Genomic DNA, 23,927 nt, shown 5'->3' with positions numbered 1-23,927 from the left:
ATTTAATGATGTACAGTGATGTATGCTAATTAAACTTATCGTGGTGATCATTTTGCCATCTACACACACATCCAATCACTGTGTTGCATGCCTAAGACGAACACAACGTTGTATGTCCAAAAAAACAATATTGGGATGAAGGTTTATTACCTGCCCATCAGTGTCATCAACATTTCCTGTTATCAATTCTTTTATATACACGGACACTTTATTACCAGCTCTCCGTGATTCCCCCCCAAAAAGGTGCTTGTCAGGCCAAACCCCTCAGAGGTAGTGACACACCAAAGTGGCACTTTCCAGGCAAGCAACAACAATCTCTAAGTCTATTACATGTTTCAATCTAACTGTTCTGAGCAAACATAAGAAGAGTACGTTCAAAATATTTGAAGACAAGAAAATGAACCCTCACTTGAGCAGCATTAATTTGCACCATCTTCTTTTTTCCTTTCTTTCTACAAACTTGGGCCAATTTATGGCCAAATTGCAGTCTTATCATGATGTTCCCTTTTATTGGTAAACTGCAGGGTTTTTGGCTCAACGTATTCTCCAACCCAAACAAGAAACTTACGTGTTTAAATTTGGAGTCCAACATGGGCCTGCGCGGGCCAGATCTGCAGGAGAGGTGTCTCATTATTTGTTTGCTGGCTTCGGACTTGCCCGACCCTCTTTCTCCACTGAAAGAAAGCAGAGAGAGAAGACCCGAGTTTACTGTTTTGGAGAATGTAGTAAATGATCCAATGGGCAGAGAGGATCCTCAGATGCAAAGATGGTGAGGGAGTGACTGGCTCTTTGACGCATGTATGGTATCATTTAACTCTTCTCTTTGATTTGTTCATCCAAAATAGTTAGTACACACGAGCTATATCACATGCCCTGTGGTGTTCTAGACGCTGGGACGCCATATGAATTTAACCCCAACGTCTCTAGATGCTGGAGCCTCATATCAGTGGGAGGCAAGTCTGCCATCCATTGTCTCACAGGGTAGAACCACACGTGTAGGTGAATTACAGCAGACGGAGGCCAAGCTGAAAAGAAAGACAATGACGACTTGTCCTCAGCTTTGTAAATGAAGGTAAGTGAGGTGGCCCCCAGGGGCAGTCTCTACAGTGGGAACGCGTGTCCTAGAGCTCCACTACATGACCTTGCTGAATCTTTCTGAGCCTTCCAGGAAAGACATTCCGTCTTCCTCTGGAGACCCATGGGATCTGTCTACGCTTCCCTTGCCTTCTCTCCAAAATGAACACACAGCCAGCAGCTCCTGAAACTAAGTTGTTAAGATGATCAGAGTGACCAGGGGAGTAAGGTGGACCCTCAGATGGCCAACTGCCCCTTGAGGCTGCTGTCAGTTGGACGTTCTGCGTGTCTGGAACAAATGGACCCTCGCCACACTTGTTATTAATAAGACAATATTTTTCCTATTTCTTAGGCATACTTCATAACTCATCAAATTCCTTTTTTAAAAGATTTTCATTTATTCATTTGAGAGAGAGAGAATGTGCGTGCGTGCCCAAGCAGGGCAGGGCAGAGGGAGAGAATCTCAAGCAGGCTCCTTGCCGAGTGTGGAGCCTGACCTGGGGATCGACCTCAGGAGCCGGAGATCATGACCTAAGCCAAAACCAAGAGTCAGATGCTTAACCCACTGAGGCCCCCAGACCCCCATAACTCATCTAATTTCTATAAATAAACTATATTACATTTCTGACATGAGGCAATAGAAGATTAACATAAAAATCCAATACAGTAATTATTGATTTAAAATGAAGTACTTACTGTTTCCAGATAGAATGCTCATGAAAACAGTCTTTATTCAGGAAAAGAGTCTTTATTCAACTGAGAGCTTAAAAATTAAATATCTGTATAAAGCTCTTTACTAGTGCTGATTTCTCAAGCTTCTCCCTTCATCTTTCATACTAATGAATTTGCTTAAAGGATGTTTTTGGAAAAGAAGAAGTTGAAATTTACTTCTTTTATTCCAGCCTCCCCTTGTTAACAAACGCTTCTATTCCTCTCATCCACGCTGACCATACATAGTTTAATGATGTTTGGAATAACCACCTTGGGGCACAGGGGACAGAGACCTGCACAGGAGAAGGAGCTCCTTTTCTGGGTTCAAAGACATTTGCTTTTAACCTTCTCATTTCAGAGATGAAATAATTTAGCTCTTTCATGATGGAAATTTAACTTCTACATTTGTATTCACTATTATAAATATTCTCTTACTTAGCAAAATAATTGGCTGTTTCACAAATCTTGTTGTTGTAGAGATTCTGTTCACAGGGAACAAGCTTCCCACAGGTGAATAAGGAGCGGTGTGCCCAGAAGTGGAAGAAACCAGGGAAGACTTCCGCATGAGGTGGGTGGTGGACTGATTCTCGGAGAAGGAATAGCGTGGAAGGCAGCCACTGTTCAGCAAGAAATTCTCAACTGGTACTTCCCAAGCATGTACTATGCAACCCGAAACAGCAAGTGAGTCTACAAGGTGGATGAGGCCCGCAGTCTGCAGACATGAAGACCTCAGACACCTATGAGGGAATGTGGCTGAGCTGCCTCCCCTCCCCCCACCACTAGGCTTACTGTATCACAACAGGTAAGAGTAGAGAAAATGATCATCAGTTCTCTTAGCTGGCTAAAATCCCATGGATTTTAACCATCTCATAAAATCCCAAAATGGCCATATTCCATTTAAACTGAGTAAAATACAAGGAAATAAAAGAAAAAAAAATAATATGGGATAGGATAGAGTTGAGTCTATAGGTGATCAAATTAAAACTAAAAGTCCTACCCTAGTGTGTTCAAGAAACATTCCTTGATCTGCAAATCCAGTCTGTGATTCCATTAGACTTGACCAGAGATTGTGGGTGGTGCCAATCAGGGGCCCATAAGAATTTTAAAGCTTACCTGAATAGCCTTGTTTGCCAAATTGGCACATGATGGAGGGAGACCCTATACCGTGTATTTCACAAGTCACTTGTATGTTCAGCATGTAACATTAATTTAGATCTGCTCCACACACTCTTTGGATAATGGATTTTTGTCACATGTGCTCTGACAATTAATTAAAACCATCTATCCGGGCCTTCAGAAAATTAAAGATAAGATAGATGATGGTGAACACCAAACTCTGTTATAACCCAGGATCAAGATCTGAACATTATGAAAAACTGTTCCTCAAGATGAAGCCAAGTGTGCTATTTGGTACCTACAATTATCAACAAATTGATTGAAAAATCAAACTGAATTTTTGAAAATAAAACTTAAAAAGTCCCACCCTAGTCCTAAGTTATAGGATGGCTATTTCAGGAATATTTGTGTTTTGAACCCCAAATCTGAAATTATCCTTTGTAAATGCTTTTTGTAAGATATAATAGACTCTCTTGGGCCACCTGTGTGGCTCAGTCAGTTAAGCATCCAGCTCTTGGTTTTGGTTCAGGTTATGATCTCAGGGTCATGAGATCGAGCCTCACTTAGGTCTCTGCGCTCCCTGAGGAGTGTGCTCAAGAAAGACTCTTTTCCTTTCCCCAAGTCTCTCCCTCCCACTCTCTCTCTCAAATAAATGAATCTTTTAAAGACACAATAGACTCTCAAAAATGATCTTTAAATCATGTATTTAGCTGACTTCTAAATTTACTAATTCTAATGAATTAGTATAATAAGTGCAGAAAGCCTTTATCTTAGGCAAGACAATCAAGGAGATAGAGAAGCCACATAAAAACATCTTGCTTAAAACCTGAACGAAGAATCTTTTTTTTTTTTAAGAGAAACTGGTTGAAACATGGTATTATTAGCCTCTAAAAATGTCCCAAAGAAATACTGCTTCTGTATAATATTAACAGGTCCTACTGGAAAAACAATTCCATGAGCAAATTCATGTAGAAAGCACTGGGTTAGAGATCAATAGCTTTATTTATTGAAAACACTTGCTAGGTACTGTGAAATCTCTAACAGGCAGATCCCCAAAGGATACAATTCACTGGCAACTCAGAACTTTGCTATGGACCAATGTCTTTCAAAAGAATTCAGTGGATTCAGTTAGAATTTGGGAAAATCCATGGATATGTGGCCCTCATTTTAGGGAAGCATGGGGTGGGCTGCTGGAAACCTTGTTGGGGTGACCGCAGGGGTCTGGCCATGCACTAGTCGATAAGCTTCACTCAGGCCCAGAAGCCAGATGATGGGGCTCCCATCCCACATATGGCATCCACTATGCCCTACACTAATTAATCACCATTCACCAATTCACACTATTCGGCTCACATCCCAGATTCACTATTTACTAATTGGACACCCTAGACTAATGAGTTACTCCTCCTAATACACAGTCACCTGACAGTTAAAATCATGATACTAATAATAATTCATATCTTGGTTCTGCACAGCAAAGGAAACAGTCAACAAAACAAAGAGGCAACCGGCAGAATGATAGAAGATATTTGTAAATGATACTACAAAGGGTTGATAGTCAGGATCTATAAAGAACTCCTTAAACTCAACACACATAAAACAGGTAATCATGTCAAAAAGTGCGCAGAAGACATGAACAGATACTTCTCCAAAGACGACATACAAATCACTATCAGACACATGAAAAAATGTTCATCATCATTAGCCATCAGGAGATTCAAATCAAAACCACATTGAGATGCCACCTGACACCAGTTAGAATGGCCAAAATTAGCAAGACAGGAAACGTGTGTTGGAGAGGAATTGGAGAAAGCGGAACCCTCTTACACTGTTGGTGGGCATGCAAGTTAGTGTAGCCATTTGGGAAAACAGTGTGGAGATTCCTTAAGTAATTAAAAATAGAGCTTCCCTATGACCCTGTAATTACACTACTGGGTATTTACACCAAAGATACAGATGTAGTGAAAAGAAGGACCATCTGTACCCCAACGTTTATAGCAGCAATGGCCACAGTCGCCAAACTGTGGAAAGAACCAAGATGCCCTTCAACGGACGAATGGATAAGGAAGATGTGGTCCATATACACGATGGAGTATTATGCCTCCATCAGAAAGGATGAATACCCAACTTTTGTATCAACATGGACGGGACTGGAAGAGAGCATGCTGAGTCGAATAAGTCAAGCAGAGAGAGTCAGTTATCAGATGGTTTCTCTTATTTGTAGAGCATAAGGAATAACACGGAGGACATGGGGAGTTGGAGAGAAGAAGTGAGTTGGGGAAAATCGGAGGGGGACATGAACCACGAGAGAATGTAGACTCTGAGAAACAAACTGAGGGTTTTGGAGGGGAAGGGGGTGGGAGGGGGTGGGGGATTGGGTGAGCCTGGTGGTGGGTACTAAGGAGAGCACGTATTGCATGGAGTACTGGGTGTGGTGCATAATCAATGAATTTTGGAACACACACACACACACACACATACACACACACACATATAATACATATCTTGGAAGACTGCTAAAGCAATGGATAAGGGAACACGTGGAAAGCTCCTCGTGAAGGGTCTGGCACTTACTAAGTTCTCAATAAACATCAGTTGTTATTAATGACCACACTAGTATATATATATACACCCCACAATCTCACGATTTTTAAAAAAGTGTTCCCCTTTCTGGTCAAAGTTAGACTAGACAATTAGACAGATAAAGTAGATGAGAACACAGTTGCTTGATTCAAGAATGGCCGGGGCCACCCTGTCCCCAGGGCTTCTCCTGTGGGGGCCGGGGCACTTCAGAACAAGGGTGAACACAACCACTTGTGTGTTATTTTGAAAACCAGAGCAAGGATGTTTTGCAAGCCATCCATCTGACCCTCTCTCGAACTTCTGATCAAATTAGTAACTTAAAAGTGTATAAATAAGTGCTTACTTAAGTATTTAAATGTCTTTTGCATTCTATCCAGGTGTTCACATTTCCTATCTCTCATTTCACTTGATGAGTTGGGCAAAGGTTTATTGATACATTCAGCCACCAGCCAACACTACTTATTGTAACTTGGTCAAAACCTGAGGATTTACAGAAGTCCTCTCTGGTAGAGGCTGCTCCTAATATGAAATGTAATTCTCAATGCATATCTTATTTTAATACCTAAATAGTACTTTAATCCTTTATCAATACCTGATCTCACTTACCTCCATGTCCTGCGGTTCGTGTGTGTGTGTGTGTGTGTGTGTATTTTTGCTTCCATGTAAATCATCGTCCTGGGCATCTTGCTATTTAGGAGCTAATGTTACCATGATATTTCAGTATAAATACTTCCGGTGTATACTTGGTAAAAGATGAGCATAGGTAAATAGCGAGAAGTGGGTAAGAAAACCCACAATTGCAGGGTAATCATCTGTATTGAAAGCCAAACCGCTCTGGTCCCAAGTAGTAAATCTTAAAAATGAATTGAGTTTCAGGTTAAATGTGTTGATATTGATTCTACCACACTTGGGGCTATTTCTAAGAACAGAGATGTTTCTCCTCGGTAACGAGTCACATTACTTATTGGAAAGATACGTGAGACCACCAGGGGCTGAGGAAGTCAATGAACGTGAACCAGAGGGAAGGAGGAGAAACTCACAGCCGAGCCCTCAGCGCATCAGTGTGACGTGGGAGGGTGGATGAGGGGCGGCCTCACCTGAGAATGAAGCACTGGGGCCGCTGCTCCTGGAAAAGCTGGTGAAAGGCTCTCTCGGCGCAGGAGAAGATGTGAGGAGGCAAGGAGGAGCAGGGCTGCCCCGTGCTGCTGAGGTAGAGCTGAGACACCTGCCGGGCAGAGCGGGAGACAGACATCGTGAGAAGGTGCGGGCTTCTCCACCTCAGGACACAGCTGACTCACTCCCAAGATCCAAACGCCAGGGAAGCTCCACAGCTGAAACTCGTCTATAACTCCAAAACGTCTGGGAAATTATGCATTTTCAGCATGTTTTAAGCATTTACAATGATCAAAGAGAGGCACGTGAATGATCCTTCATGACATGGTTCGCAGGCTTGAAATTCTTCTGCTGTCCTCAAGCAGACCAACTCACGCACACCCAGTTTGACAGGAACCTGTGAAGGAAGCTGAACCTGTGGGGACTGGCATCACACCCAGCATCTCTCGGCAACATTTCGTCTCCGTAACGTGAGCTAGAAAGTGTTTCAACCCGAGTAGAAAGCACCTGCCGCTGAAACACGGAAGAACTTACAAACTTCTCAGAAAAAACAAAAAAGAACTTCATCTCAGGGACATAGTGACTTACGAAGATTGCCATGGTGTCGGTACGTTTAGTCCTTTTGAACACCCGTAAATTCTGTTATTTTAGAAGAAACACAGAATGATACGGAGGTGTCTGAGTCATGAAGAAGTATCAGACAAACTTAATTTTTCTTTTACAAAGTAACTGGCCTGTTGCTTCAAGGCCGTTGAGAGTGGGAACCTCATCAGAAGATGGAGGAAAGTGTCCAGACAAGGTGAAAGTCCGCCCACCCTGTCATGGCGGCCTGGGTCTTTGGCTGTGTGGACATTACGGGGGCAACGGGAAAGACCTGAATGGGATGTTTTGACCGGATGATCACAGTGCATGAGGAGGAATTTCCTGATTCCAGGGATGGTACAGAGGTTTCACAGGGAATGAATGCTTTTGTTTGCAGGAAATGCACAACACGTGTATTAAGGTTGATGGGACGGCATACCAGCAAATCATTTGAAAATGGTTGGAAAAAAAGTTGTTTGTGCTATTTATCTGCAAATTGTTCATATGTTTGAAGTCATTTAAAATCATAGGGGAAATAATTTTTTTTAAATAGAATAAATGACCTACAGCTATAAAAAATGATTAGGTGAATCTCATGAGCATAATGTTGGGTGGCATCTTTCAGACACGTGAGAGAACATTCTATAAGATAAAGTACAAAACCAGGTAAAACGAAGCTACACCGTAGAATTCGGGTCGGTGGTGTCTTGGCCAAGGTGCCGGTGATCACAGAGGGACAAGAGCAGGCCTTCTGGAGAGCGGGAAATGCTCTGGATCTGAGGGCTCGTGAAAATCTACCCATCAGGGCACTGAGAAACCCATGTTCACTGTAGCTCAATAAAAACTCCAGAAAGCCAAAATCCACAAAGACCGTGGTTCTGGTGCAGACACCAGAAGAAGAGATCACCCGGACAAAGTAGAGAACTCAACCTACGCCCACACATGGGTGTGGGCTTGGGGTACGTAAAGGGACTGTTGTATGCATTAGGCGTTAAGAATGGGCTGATTAGGGGCACCTGGGTGGCTCAGTGGGTTAAAGCCTCTGCCTTCGGCTCAGGTCATGATATCAGGGTCCTGGGATCGAGCCCCGCATCAGGCTCTCTGCTCAGCGGCGAGCCTGCTCTCCTTCCTCTCTCTCTGCCTGCCTCTCTGCCTACTTGTGATCTCTATCTGATGAATGAATAAAATCTAAAAAAAAAAAAAAAAGGAATGGTTTGATTAGTAAAGGAAATGAATGCTGATCTCTATCTCATGCCAGGTGTGAAAATGAATTCCAGATGAACTTAAGTCTCAATATAAACAGCAAAGCATAAAACATTTATACAAGGAAACAGAATAATACTTGCATGATTTTGGAATAAGGAACTAGGGTTCCCAAACGTGAATTCTAATGGGAAGGATGAAGCTATGTCAAAATCGTGTATTTGACAATTGCTGTTCCACCACAAACATCACACACACAGTAATACAATAAAAACCAAAGACAGGCAATTAAGCTGTGTCTTATAAACAACTCCTACAAATAAATAAGACTGGAAAGAAAATAGAAAATTTGACAAAGAATACAAACAGAAAAGGATAACCAATAAATAAGAGAAAAGAAGCAGAAACTCTCTGGTAACCAGAGAAATGACATTTCAAACAGGAAGGTGACAGATAGAAAATACTGATAACTTTATCAATGGTCTCGTAATAATAGTCATGGCTTACACTGGCTATGTGCTTGCTGCTGTGCTAAGCACTTGGTATCCATCCAATTGGCTTAGAAATCTATGCCTTGGGTAGGAGAATATCTTCCTTTTTAAGAGTGGGGAAATTAAAGCAAAGAGTTAGTAACTGGTCACAGGTCACACAGCTCATTAGTGGTGATGCTTGGTTTCAAAAGGCAGTTTTCTCCAGCACTAGAAACACGCACTGCACTGTGGAGAGTTAGTTGTTCAGTCGCAACAGAGATTTGATAACAACTTCTAAATGTAAGGGGGGCTTGACCAGGAATCTCCCTGAAGAAACTCTCGGACATTCACAAAAAGCACACATGAAATGGTTCTTAGCACTCTCTGTAAGAGCAGAAAACATGCCAATATAGGGTTTAATGGATGAAAATATTGGATTGTGTTTTAATACGATAAAATACTATAGGACATTTAGAACACATTTTTGAGAACTGAAACTATCAACATAAAAAAAGCACAAAGGCTAATGAAGATTTGTTTTGTAAAAGGGCAGAGTTAATAAATCTGAATGTATCAGCAATATATCTGAGAGAATTAAAATGGAAATATAATGGTTTTTGCAGGGTTTTTCTGCACATGTACAGTGTCCCTCACCTGCCTTTACCCATATGGCCTATATTCCAGGACCCCCTGGGGGTGCCCGAAACCACAGAGAGTGCCAAACCCTATATACATTATGTGTTTTCCTATATATACCTAACTATGATAAAGTTTAATTTATAAGTTGGGCACAGTAAGAGATTACCAATGATAACTAATAATGAAATAGAACACTTACAACAATATACTGTAGTTTTACAGGTGTGGTCTCTCTCTGTCTTTCTCAAAATACCTTATTTATTTATTTATTTTAAAGATTTTATTTATTATATCATGACCTGAGCCAAAGGCAGGTGCTTCACTGACTGAGCCATCCAGGCTCAAAATACCTCTTTGTCCCATGTACACCCTCTTCTTGGGATGACGGAAGATGATCATGGGCAGTGAGTGACGCAGACACGTGACGCAGCGCCAGGCTACTGCTGACCTTCTGATGCTATGTCAGAAGTAGGATCAGTCCCGTGGTGACCCCTGACCGCAGGTAACTGAGACCACGGAGAGCGAAACCCCAGGTAAGCGGGACAACCGTTATGTTCCTATGTATAGTGAACGTATAGAAGGCTGGACGAGTGGCACCTGGAGGGCTCAGTTCTTTAATGGCAGCCATCGTGATCTCCTGGTCCTGGGATCCAGTCCTGCATTGGGCTCCCTGCTCAGCAGGGAGTCTTCTCCCCTCCCTCTGCCTCTTTCCCTGCACATGCATGTTCTCTCTCTCAAATAATTAAAAAATAAAATCTTTTTTACAAAAGTGACTTGACGAAAGGGTAATAGCTTCTGGAGAGTGGTTGTCATTGCTTATGAAAAGGAATCTGCCTGTGTTCATAGCATACCACACAAACTAATCTAAGACACCATATCATTAAAACAAAGCTTTATTTTCTGTTCTACGCAGGAAACAAATGTTACAATTGAAGTAGGATATGAAGTGTTCTTAGCACATCATTATAGCTGTGTCCCAATCTCAGGAGTGTATGCAAGCCAATAAGACTTCCTTATTTGAAATAGTTCTCAGATTTTTGTATTTTTTAAATATTCCAGAACTTAAAACGGATATCAAAAGAATGAATAATAGTGATGTATACATTGTAACTCATAAACCAACCAGGAAGTTCTAGCCCAGCTCTATTTTCTTGCAGGACAAATTTCTGTTCCTTTTGAACACTTGCACTAACACTATCTCACGTCCCAAGCCCAACATGGGCCTAATCAAATTTTAACTGAATGCTTTTAAGATCCATCTGTAAAATCCTGCAGAGAATTTCATTAGATGTTACAAACAAGGCGAGACAGAAGACAGCCAGGAGCATATATGACTCCTACTCTGTTTCTTCACATCCTCAGGGTCACATCTACTTTTAATGCCAAGTTTTACTGGACATTAGACATATAAGGGATCTTGGTTATCTATGTTTTTTCATGATAATCACACTATAATATGATCAAACTATGATAATCAAACACTTCTCAGATCCCTTCTCTTAAAAGCCCTCTCTTTTCTACACGGTGTCACAGTTTCCGTTGTAGAATATTCCATTGCTATAACCTGGTAATACCTGACTCAATTACCAGGTAATACCTGGTAATAGTTGGTAATTCTGCCAAATGCCAATACTTGGCTTCATAAGGGGTATAAATACAAAATAATCATTTTAATATAATAGTGCATTTAATTAAGATAATAATCAATTCTACTTAATTATTTCTCTTGAAGCTTGAAGATTTTCATTTACACAGTTTCAGTCTTCTGACAAGCCACATAACTTTCAGATTGGATATCATCACCACCGTCATTTTCATTATTAATATTACCGCATGTTCTCGTTGGGTCCAGCAACTACAGCAACCGCCATTCCGTTCCCACATGCGTTCCAACCTCATTCATGGGTGCCTCCTTTTGTCCCTTGGCTGGACTCTCTGCTTCTAATGAATAAGGGTTTGTTTTTCAATGATTTTTTGTTTGTTTTGTTTTTACGAATCACCTTTCTCCTACTTTCATGCATGACACCTCTCAGCAAACTGCTGGGAGGTGGCAGAATCCTACCTTGCTCTGAATCCTGAAGCCACCATGCAGTCCCACAATGGATGAGGGGGCTCCCCAGCTGTCCAGGTCCCCTAACCTGTGGAACCTCCCTGACGTTAAGAGGTGGTTGGCTTCACGCCATTGTAAAAATACATCCCTCTACTTGCCTGATAGGATTACCTACTCATTATCTATATAACTACCTACATAGAGGACATATTCTGTAAAAAAAAAATACTTGTGTTTTTTTGTTTGTTTTGTTTTGTTTTTTACAAAGAATCATGTATAGTGATAATCAAAATTGCCTCTGGGCTCTACGTTTGTGATGCTGAGGGGAGCTCATCACACATTTACTCTGAGGTTACATGACCTCGTTTTAAATTTTGTCCCTCCCGCCCATGGAAGACTTTAGAAAATTTGTTAATTCTGCTGAAGGGTTTTAAATTTTGTCCCTCCCGCTCATGGAAGACTTTAGAAAATTTGTTAATTCTGCTGAAGGCTTGGTGTTTTCACCTCCAAAGTGGAAATGCTAATTCTTATACTGATTGCACTGCCTTTCGTAAGCAGATATGATGACATACCCAGAACTCTTTGCAGCAGACCTACCGCGTGATAAGCCCTAGACAACGTCAGGTCCTCTTTCCAGCCCCACTCGTCCAGAGGTAATACGCTCCACGCAGTCATCCCAGCTGCTTGCCAAACTCAGACATGCAGTGGGAATATTAGGAGACCAAGAGCAAGCGGGATCTGAAATTTAATGAAGCCCTAAGCCTGACACCCTACACTAGACGCCATTTCACACAGTGGGAGAGCTTCATCTCACCACCAATAGAGGACGTGGGTTCTGAGCATTTCTCTGTCCTTGTGTACCTTGAGAAAATGGGTTCTGAGCATTTCTGTGTCCTTGTGTACTTGTAAATGGAATCTTGAGAAATTATCTCCAGGTCTTCTATCTGGAATGGCGTCATTATTTCGCACATTGAGATTTCCAAGTGATACGTCTTTGGTTTGTGAAATCCATAGTAAAAGGAACAGTGAGAAATATCTGAGGCCAGTCTGACATGGATGTTTGAGGGCCAATGCACACCTATGGCTGATGTGTCCACTCTCATGACATTCACGTCTTCACTGGGTTCCACAATGGCACAAACACCAAGATGTTTGTCCTTTCTAATTACTGCCTCAACAATGCATTGGACCTGTTTTTTTTGTTTTTTGTTTTTGTTTGTTTGTTTGTTTGTTTGTTTTTTAAGGATTTTACTTATTTGACAGAGAGAGAGCCTGCACCTTAACCTGGGGGATAGGGGGGAGGAAAGGGACCCGGAGTGCGAGGCTGGATTCCAGGATCCTGGGATCAAGACCTGCGCCAAAGTCCACTCAACCAACTGAGCCACCCAGGTGTCTCTAGACCCGGTTCTTTAATGTCAGCCATCTACCCTGTCATTGTGGTCTCCCCATCCCTCTTCCCTTCATCTCCCCCTGCCTCTTTCCCTATCCTCTTCTTCCTCCTCCTTCCTTGCCTTCTATTATTTTTCTACCTCATTCTTAAACTTGGTGTGACTCCTAGAAATCTTATAAAATGAAATATCTATGTGAATTATTCCTAATCTTGCATCCAAGGGAGAACCTCACATTTCAATTTAACCTCCAAAAACTGTACATTCACCTGAACCTGGTTTTTCCTCATCAATTTTTCTTCTCTTTTTTTTATAGATTCTCTTAGACTCACAAATTCAAAACCTGTATCTCAAGGGATGCCTTTTCTCTTATTTGTTCCTCAAATGAAATTCTCTGCAGGTTCTTAGTGTCTTTTCAGAAACTCACTCAACTTCTGCCCACTACCACCAGAGTCCCCATACTAGGCTTGTTCTTGAATTATTTCCGTGCCTGCTAATTATTCTTCCTGCCTAAATGTCTCTTGTTCTCAAACTGATGGCAAAAGACTTATAAACACTATTTGTATTGAACTTGTTTGTTTCCAGCGAGTCTTTATTTCCTAAAATTAAAACCCAAACTCTCTAACTTAGCTTTATAGTCTAGATCCAAACCAGATTTTCAGTTCCTTAACTTTTTGAACTTCTTGCCTTATAAGATTAGTCTGTGCCTTCTTCTCAATGATCCTATATTTTTGGTCCCCATAATGTGACTCTAGACAATTCTCCAAAGTATACTTCCTCCCCCTTACCATAATCTTACTCATTCCTTAGGATCTGCAACAATCCCATTGCTTTTCCAAGTAATGCCTTTCTCAACTTGGGAAGACCTCCTTCCTCCCAACTTCCTGACTCGTCAGTTAATAGTGTACATTTTCAATACAGCTATCTTACTGTCCTCATTTACAAGGGAAATCTGATTATTTTTACCATTATTTATGCATTATGTCTAGAATGTCCATTCAGTTTTTAAGGATGAGGAGAAGCTTACTTAGCATCCCCAAATATCTAACATAACATACTGTGTTTAATGGACTCGATAAATGTTTCTTGGTTTGCTGAAGCATTCTTGTTCCTGATCATAACACTGCTTCTTTTGCAAAGCCTGTTCAGAAAGATATGGCTACTTTTCTCTTTTCTCCTTCTCCCCTACCTCTTACATGTTTAAAATAAGCAAAGTCACTCGCCTCGCCTTCAACATAAATGGGGAGCACAACAGTGACCCCCCTCCCTGCTGGTTATACTTCATTTACAACTGTCTGCCTACTGGCCCCCTGGGTGCCACTCCCCCCAGTGACTGTTCGCATCACATCAACATTGCTTGCGGCTATAAACCACCTCTGGGAGAGGGCTGCTTCCTGCCATGTGTTTGAATTAGTCTCAAAATGCAGTTCAATGCAGAGGCTGTGCATCCATGATTAATGGCCTCCTATGAAATGAATGTTATGCAAAGCTTAACAGAACACAGTTACTGGTAACAAAATTAAAGTGAGCTACAGATGATGCATATGGATTTGTTTTTCAACATAAAACACAGAAGTCACTCTCTTGGTCTACGTAATCTTTACAGATATAATCATATTCAATGTTTCAGTTTCTTCTTTTATTTAACTAATGAGGGAAGAAACTAAACTATCTGAACAGAATTTGTCATTTAAGATAATAAGCATATACTTGATTATATAACCTGTGAGCATAAAAACAAGTGAAAATTTCTCTTGTCTGTCCATAGGACAGCGAGATAACTTGATGTGGTTCAGTATGTGAGTAACTGACATAAAATCACAAGGTACTAAGAATGCTACAGAGGATGCTCACCAATTCAGCCTAAGAATGAAGTCCTTATAGCCAGCCAATATCTATACTTATATTACAAGTTACTACTTGTAGACCAGGAAAGTGCAAACTATTTGATTCTACAAAATGGAAGTGAATTCCAAAAGCACCAAACACAGTAAAATCTCATTATGACCTATAAAAAGTGGGCAGTTTTGTAAGTTTTTCATTGATGCATTATTTTACCCAAATATAATTATTTTCCTCTTACATTCTATGCCAGAGTCCACTGGAATTGACGGATATAAAGGATGATACATATAAGTTATATGTCGCATTCACTATTTTAAGTTTTAATGAACTGTTCATGCAAAAATCTCATTGCATCATGTTTTATTCCTATTAATAAGGAAATATGTCTCTTAATGTCTCTCCTTTTTTCTATTAACAAGTATTCCTGAAAAACCTGCAAATACAACACATTACTTGAAGTCAGAAAACTGTTACACTATTAATACCCTAAAAATGAAGAAACCAGAAAATCAATCTTTTCCATTTGAAATAGAATATGACATGACAAGTAATATTGTACTAAAAGAATTCATTATGTTACGTTTTCCTTAATCCTTAGAATTTGGTCACTAGATCTATAGAAGCATTTATATAATAGTTATATATGTATATATTTTATGCAATTATCTAAAATTGGTTTTTGTCTCAACATAAGATTCTTTTTGATTCTATGATCCAATGTAATACCATAGCTAGAAGCCAAAAACAACACATTAATAGGCATTTTGAAATAGCAGGGGTTCTCTCTCTTTCTATCGCTCTCTCTCTCTTAAACTGAAAAATAATGAACATGGAAAGCATTAGAGACGCAGAAAGCTCAGGCACCTGGGTGGCTCAGTCAGTTAAGTGTCTGCCTTCAGCTCAGGTCATGATGTCAGGGTCCTGGGATGGAGTCCCGCATCGGGCTCTCTGCTCATCAAGGACCTGCTTCTCCCTCTTCCTCTGCCCTCTGCTCATGCTTTCTCTTGCTATCGCTCTCTCTCAAATAAATAAATAAATAAAATCTTAATAAAAAAAGATGCAGAAAACTGTGGTTAAAGCAAAATTAAAAGCCCCCAATACTTATTTATACAAGGCAGAAAATTGGCAATATAACTATATAACTTAAATGACTATCAAATGAAACTCCAAGAACTTAGAAAGAAGGAGACAATAAAAAGAAAAAGCAGAGATCAAACACATAGAGAATAAATATATAGTAGGAAAAAATTAAGTAAGGAAATGTTTTCTTGGAAAAGATTAATACAATCAAGAAATTCCTAGCAAATTGATTTTAAAAAGTCAGAGAAGGCATACCTGACCAACATTGGGAACGGAAAGAAATCACTCAAAATTCTACAAACATTAAAAAAATAAATAGGACTCATGAATAATGATATGCCTCAAACTTTGGAAGATTAAATACAATGAACTGAATCCTTGTAAAACAAAACTATTAAGAACTGACATAAAAAGAAATAAAAATACAAACAGTGCAGTCTATGTCATCATCACAGGTCAGGTTGAACTCCTCTGATAGAATTCCTGAGATGACTGCCAGTGACTGCTCTTGCGTTGCCCCAACAGGTGACCACACACTCAGGGGGCCCAAGACTAAGGCTGGGATCGGCCTGAGTGGAGTGAGGACACCTGGCAAGGTGCAGCAGTTTTAAAGCAACAGTTCAAGTGACTTTGGAAAGAAGGACTGTGGCTGGGATAGTGAGTGGGCACTCTGTCTCAGGAGAGGTTTCTTAAGAATTCTTCACTGATTCCTTGGGAGCTTAAAGAAGGTGTTCTCTCTCCCTTCTCCTCCAACCTCTCCTGCCACCTTCCCCTCCAACACCTAAGAGCATGTCTCTGCTTCAGGAACACAAGTCTGCTCCCCTCGTCTCTTTGTCATGCTCTTGCTCCCTATTACAGATTCTGCTTTCACTGGAACCAGCTTGTGCTTACAAAAATAAAAAAATAAATAAAAAAACAAAGAGAGCTGCATAATGATGTTCTTAATCTATTACTACTCAAAAATTATGTCGTGTTTTCAGTTATCTGGAATAATTTTCCAAAAGAAATTTCTCTTTTAATTTTGGGAGTCTCATAATTGAAAGTGGAAAGTCATTTGGAAAAATGCATAAAATTTTATAGTGTCCCTTCTCATTTTCATTGTTTTAACATCATAAAACTTTTCTGAAAGAGGTGATGATATTGAAATAAGGACTGCAAGTCAACTGATCTTGAATTAGTCAAGAAGGTATGGAAAGTAGAGTAATGTATTATTTAATTTTAGAAGTTTGTCTAGTAACTACAATTGGAGAAAAATGACACATTATAAGTGCAAAGGCATCTTTTGATAAGATCATATTCTTTTCCATTTTTGTCTCAGAACAAATGAAAGTCATTATTATGCAAATATCAATTTAGAATTTTCTGAGAAGTTTGACTTTACTTATTGTTTTGGGGTTTCTTCTTAACTGATCATTTGATGCGAATAGGTATGTCTGGTGAGCATTACTCCAAATTTTTTTTTTTTAACTTTTTCTTTCTTTTTTATTTGACAGAGAGAAATCACAACTAGGCAGAGAGGCAGGCAGAGAGAGAGGAGGAAGCAGGCTCCCCGCAGAGCAGAGAGCCCGATGTGGGGCTCGATCCCAGGACCCTGGGATCATGACCTGAGCCGAAGGCAGAGGCTTTAACCCACTGAGCCACCCAGGCGCCCCCCATTACTCCAAATTTTTAAATGATATTTTAAATTTCATACTTACCATCGTGGAATAAATTGGAAGCTCTTTGAATGGGTTAACAAGCAAGAGGATATCTCCAATAAAAGTCTGTTAAAAGAAAAGGATAGAAATAGTTGGGGGACTGTATAAAGAGAACACTTAAAATTAAAAATGATATAACTTTAAAATCACAGTACATAATATAGAAAATAAATAAAAGCCATACTTTAACATTTTGCAAGTTATTTTAAAAGTTTGTAAATAAAGTTTGTAAATAAAGAAATAGAAAAGTCAAATTCAAATAAAATAAAACATATATGCTTGTTCCATTAAACATGTAACAAGTGAAATGACAGGATTCTAAGAATTGCTTTTCTTAAAGGGGTTTTGTGAGAATCAGACTGAACAAAAAATATAAAATTAAAACATGTGGCAAAATATACTGAAGGAAATAAATGTGGTAATGAGTTCTATGCTGCTACAGAATAAAAATAAAATGCACAATTGAAAAATGAATAGAGCACAGGAAGCAAGTAAAAATACTTTTGTAATTTAAAAAAGGGCAAGTAATGAGATATAAAAGCACAAAGAACAGATGGAATAAATAGAAATCAAATAATAAAATAATAGATTTAAAGATCCCCAAATCAGAAATTACATCAAATGTAAAGCTACTAAATATTCTGAAGGATAAAGATTATGAACTATATTAAAGTGCTCTCTATAGATTAAGAAAATTTGCAAGTAAAATATAAAGCAAGATACACCTGCAAACAATAAGAATAGGAAAAATGTGGTTTAGCAATACTCACTTCACACACACAAAATAAAAGGGATATAAACAGACATTTCACAATGATAAAATGTTAAATCAACCAGGAAGATATAACATTTAAAATTTCTATGAGACTAAAATCAAGCACAAAATATATGAAGCAAAAACAGCTGTAAGGAGAAAGATTAATTCACAATTTGGGGGATTTTAAACAATTTTTTTCTTAGTAACTCATGGAATAAGCAGATAAAATTTTGAAATAAATAATTACCAAGTGACTCATTGACTCATATACAGCACTGTTACCAAACAATTGCAGAATATACATTCTTTGAAATTGAACACAGGTCAGTTTCATTACATTTAAAGGACATGAATCACATAGGGTAGGTACTCTGATCATGCCAGAATTATAATAATGGATATCTAGAAAATCACCAAATGTTTGGGAATTATACAATTCATCTGCAAATAACCTATGAGCCAATAAAGGAGCTGCAATGCAAATGAGAAGATATTTTGATTATAACATATCATAATTTGTGAGATGCCACCAAACATATACTTGGTATAGAAATTATTATCTAAATGCTATTTATAATGTTAAAAAAGAAGGAAGGCTGGAAATTATGATCTAAGTATACTTTTTGAAGAGCTCATCAAATTACATCAAAATATAAAGAAATAAAATTAGTATAACAGCAGAAATTAATGGACTAGAAACAAAAGTCAAAAGGTGGTCTTTTGAACAGTGTAATAAAATGGTGAGTACCCTAACAAGATTGAGAAAACAAGACAAATTGCACAAACTACTGGTATCCTAAATATGACATTACTACAGACAACACAGACATGAAAACAGCTGAAGAGATACTGGGAATCACATTTTAGCCACGATGGATATTTAGATAATGTGGACGACAACCATCATCTTACCAAACCAACACAGTAAGATACAGAACATCTGACTAGTTATTTTTTTTTCTGTAAAAGAAATTTGAATCTATGTTTAAAAACCTTTCCATAAAGAAAATTTAAACTTCACTGGTGAATTCTTCCCAACATTCATGAACAAAAAAAGCAAAATGAGCAAATATACATTGCTCCAGAAAATAACAGTAGAGAAAACACCTAAGTAGTATATCGAAAGAAAGGAAGATTACAGGCACTTCTCTTCCATAAAGTATATGCAAAAATCCTGACAAACTATTGGCAAATTAAATCCAGTAATACATTCAACAGATAATCTGCTTCAACCAACTAGGATTTGTTCTAGTAACGTATGGTTGGCTTCATATTACTAAGTCAACTCTTGTAATTTATCATACTAAAAAGTGAAGAAAAAAAGCCATATGATCATCTCAAAATAGACTCAAAAGTCAAAAAACTTTTCATGGCATTCAGTGCCTACTCTTGATTAAAAATAATAACTTTGAAAACTATAAATATAAGGAACTCCCTCAATTAATGAAATTTAACCACAACTACAGCAGAGGTACTACAAACAACTTGCTTAATGATAAAACATCGAAAGATCTTCCCTGAGATCCAAAATGAGGTAGGGATGCCTATCTTAGCTTATTGTTACTTCCCATCATCTTTTTATTGAGAGGGCCATCCTGTGAAATAAAACAAGAGTAACAAAACTGCCAAGATTTAAAAGAAAAAATAAGTCATTAGCGACATACTATATGCAGTATATGCAGAGCCTCCAAAAGAATTCCCAATTAAATTAATATTACATATGAACTTAGCAAGTTGGGCAGATAAAACATGAATTTTCCAATGTCATTATATCCCTATATTTGCAATACACCATAAGAAAATGAAATTTGCTTGTTATTTTCAGTAAGAAGATAACATTTCTTACAGCATCGGCGCTTGAAAGAGGCTTAGAAACAGATCTAATACAAATGGTCAAGACTTCTACACCGAAAATTTTAAAATGTTCCAGAGAAAGTAAACGTGGCCAAAGGAGGGATATTAACTCTCCCTGATATAAAGAGGACTTCTCTAGATCAAGATTTATTATGCTGCTTTAGTGATTAAGATATCTCAGTACTGGTTTAGGCACAAACAAATCCATACAACAGAAGACAGGTTCTAGTGACAGACCACTTGCCAGGGTCATCTGGTCACCACAGAGGCGCCATGGCAATGTGGCAGTGGGAGTTTACATGGGGAAACATTAAGACCAAGGTCTGTTGGGGCACCTGGGTGGCTCAGTGGGTTAAGCCTCTGCCTTCAGCTCAGGTCATGGTCTCAGGGTCCTGGGATCGAGCCCCGCATCGGGCTCTCTGCTCAGCAGGGAGCCTGCTTCCTCATCTCTCTGCCTGCCTCTCTGCCTACTTGTGATCTCTGTCTGTCAAATAAATAAATAAAATCTTTAAAAAAAAAAAGACCAAGGTCTGTGGTAGGAGTGTATCCACTATGAGAAAGTGTTTGACTGTATTTACTCAGGCTGGAGGTACCTGCAATGCTGGCGTTCCAAGACTCCGGTCACGCCCCACGAAAACAGCTGTATGCTGTCCTATGGAAATACTTGCATACACATGTTGCCAAAAAGGGCCCAAGATGGTTTATAACAGTATCACCCACATAATTCACATAATTGTAACAGCAGAATTCAATCACCAAACAGTGGAGACAACTCGAGTGTTCTTCCACTGTAGAGTAAATAAATGAGGATATATCCACACAGCAGCTGATTTTAGAGGAGTAAAAATCAGCTGTTGCTGCAAGGAACAGGATAGGCAGTTATCAGAAACACAGCAAAGAATCAAAGCGGGCAAGGGTGCCTGGGTGGCTCAGTTGCTTAAAGGACTGCCTTTGGCTCAGGTCATAATCCCAGGGTCCTGGGATTGAGCCCCACATCGGGTTCCCTGCTCAGTGGGGAGTCTGCTTCTCCCTCTCCCTCTCCTGCTCTCTCGCTTGTGCTCTCTCTCAAATAAATGAACAAAATCTTAAAAAAAGGAAGAAAGGAAGAAAGCAAGCAAGCAAGCAAGCAAGCAGGCAGGCAGACACAAAAGAGAACACATTGGGTGAGTCCTTTTATATGAAGTCCAGAAAAAAAAACAAACAAACAAATCTGTACGTATATATGCCAAAATCTTTTGTGATGGGTAGGGTAAACTGGGGAAGGGGCTTCTTAATATTCCATTTCTTTATGAAGCTGCTGGTTACCTAGGCATGTTCGCCAAATGAAAATTCATGAAACCGTACACCCGTGAGTGGTGTGTGACTCTCTTTACATGTTGTGATTCAAGACAACATTGACTTCAAAGAAGGACTGGCAGGATTCTATAGCCAAGTAAAGGAGAAAAGAAAAGTAAAATGATTGAACCAAATGGGGACCTTTCCGTGAATTATCTGAAAATTACTCAGAAAAATGAAGAAAAAAAGTAGACTGAGGGAGAAAGGAGAAATCTGCTAAGGAAGGAAAAATGAGGAGCTTCCAAATAAAAATCCAAATATGCTTCTAAATTGCACTTTTCTATTGAGATATAATTTCTATTTTGATCTAATTACTGAAGGAATCTGAGACTGTCTTTGCAAATGTATTTTGTGATGAACAACAACAAAAAATAGTCTAGAAAAGTGTGATCTGCGTGTTGACCATGGACTGCTAACATATGAGTTTATGCAGGTTTATGCCACATTCTCAGGAGGCTGCTTTGATGAAAGGTAATGCTGTAAATGTTTTGCAGAGAAAGAATTTTTTTTTAATTTAGAAAACTACATATTTCCTTTTCCTCATCTTTCTAAACTATCGCTGTTTTACTGTTAATAGCTTGTACATGTTAAGAGCTCCCAAGGGTCTATAAGCTTGAGCGGAATGACAGGGAATGGCGTGATAGGTATTGCATGTGGCGGGTATGTCTTGGGATTCCAGGCTAGGGGGCAGTGTCATCTGGGGGAAAATGCGTCTGTCCTCCTCATTTCAAATAGCCTCCAAGTGAGAGAGACTTCAGCTTCTGACACAAGCTGGTCGACTTAGCCTCCTGAGCTGCCCCTACAAAAAAGACCCACTATACCCCAGTGGGGCCCCTGGAGGGGGACTGCTCACTTGGTAAGTGGCTCAGCCGAGCCAAGCTGCCTACCTAGCCAAACAGATATAACAGGAGCCTGTGTTGGGGGGGTTTCTTTCTTTATGAGTGTTGAGTCCTACCAGTTGTGGTTATAAAAAGAATATTATCTCCACGTTTATCTGCCGTTCGAAAGAAATTTGATTGCATATTCTGTTCCTGCTGTCCTATGTGACAGTGATTATTCAGAGAAAGAAATGCCTTTATTCTCTCCATTATTTAGCAAGCAAACATCTCAACTCTTACAATTCATTTTGTTTGATGGTTTGGGCTCATCCTTCTGCTACGGGCTATGTGGAACCTTTGCAATCTGATATCCAAATGAAATAATATATATAGACTTAGAGAAAAGGGCAAGTTATGTTTGCTCCTGGGTTTTGGCAAGGAAAGGGAAAGGGAAAGGGAAAAGGAAAGGGAAGGGAAGGGAAGAAAAGGGACAGGGGAGGAAAGGAAAGGGCAACTTGCAGACCTTTTCGAAAGATCATCTCATTAACTAGTCAGATTACAGCAAAAAGAGATGAAAATGCCGGTTAGACATTACTTTAGCGGACATGTGTTATGTTGGCCCTGATGGGTTGATGGCAGCGGTGGAGGGCCATTCTGCGTACATTCTGAAAGGAGGGCTGCTGAGATTTGCAGGAGAGTAAATGTGGGACACTAAAAAGGGATCAGTCCCGACTTCAAACCAGGAACTTCAGCCTGAACCTGGGATAAGGGTAAGAGGGGCAGGAGGGACATGTAGGGGGAGTGGGTGCGGAGGTCAGTGACCATCTCTGAACACAACAGCCACTGAAACCAGTGCTTTCGTATTTGTGGGAAGGAACACTTCTGTTTCCAATGCATCATGAACTGATACTTTTGTAAAATGTGATAAAAGTGAATTCCCGTAAACATGGCATTGAAAAAGACAAAGACCTACAAAATGCAAACCTGGATTCTTATTAGACTCAACAGACAGCAATGAAACCGCCAACTTGTCATAAGAGGTTCTAAATGCTCACTCCCACAGCAGAATGGTAATAAAAACCTCATACTTCTAGTGGTCCACAGGTTACACTTTAAGAATCGCTTGTTATTATTCAATCAATAATGTTTAAGTGGCTTGCCTATCCATTAAAGGCGAGTTCAAATCACCTGACTTAGAGCACTCATCACAAAATTGATCCGAGACAATTAAGCTCTTCCATATTTCAGGTGTGGGAGAGAGGAAAAGCATGTCTCCTGCAGTGGCAAATGTGCATTTGATGTGAACTTTAGCAAAGCATGATCTGGAAAGAAAGAGAAACCCAGCGGGCAGAAAGGACCTAAGAAGATGGCCCAGTGTGGGGAGGAGTTGGAGCCGTGATTCTGATAAACAGATAGGAAGTACTTGTCCCTTGAGATTGGAAAGTGCTTGACCAGGCCTCCCAGTGAGCAAACCCAGTATGGATGGATCGTCACTGAGCCAGAGTCTAGCACAGAACCGGACACCATCAAATCACCAGTGAGAGAGACCATCACGAGCCGTGAGAGGATCCATCGTGACTTCATCAGAAAGGGCTGGGAGGTTTACTTAAAG

At 39.7% G+C, this 23,927-nt stretch overlaps 1 protein-coding gene across 4 annotated transcripts in view; it reads right to left on the bottom strand.

Moving 5' to 3' along the window:
- MYO16 (myosin XVI) overlaps window positions 1-23,927 on the bottom strand; it is a 596,952-nt gene that overhangs the window by 277,663 nt on the left and 295,362 nt on the right. For all 4 annotated transcript variants that reach the window (XM_045978501.1, XM_045978500.1, XM_045978499.1 and 1 more), the window contains exons 12-14: window positions 17,552-17,617; window positions 6,582-6,709; window positions 569-674 (exon numbers count right to left, since the gene is read on the bottom strand). In XM_045978501.1, the coding sequence (XP_045834457.1) occupies window positions 569-674; window positions 6,582-6,709; window positions 17,552-17,617 (300 nt within the window). The remainder of the gene's footprint in view (window positions 1-568; window positions 675-6,581; window positions 6,710-17,551; window positions 17,618-23,927) is intronic.

Source organism: Meles meles, chromosome 14, assembly GCF_922984935.1.
Source record: "Meles meles chromosome 14, mMelMel3.1 paternal haplotype, whole genome shotgun sequence".
Classification (NCBI taxonomy): domain Eukaryota; kingdom Metazoa; phylum Chordata; class Mammalia; order Carnivora; family Mustelidae; genus Meles; species Meles meles.
Note: the sequence above shows the minus strand (reverse complement) of the source record. Positions and strands in the feature narration are given on the sequence as shown.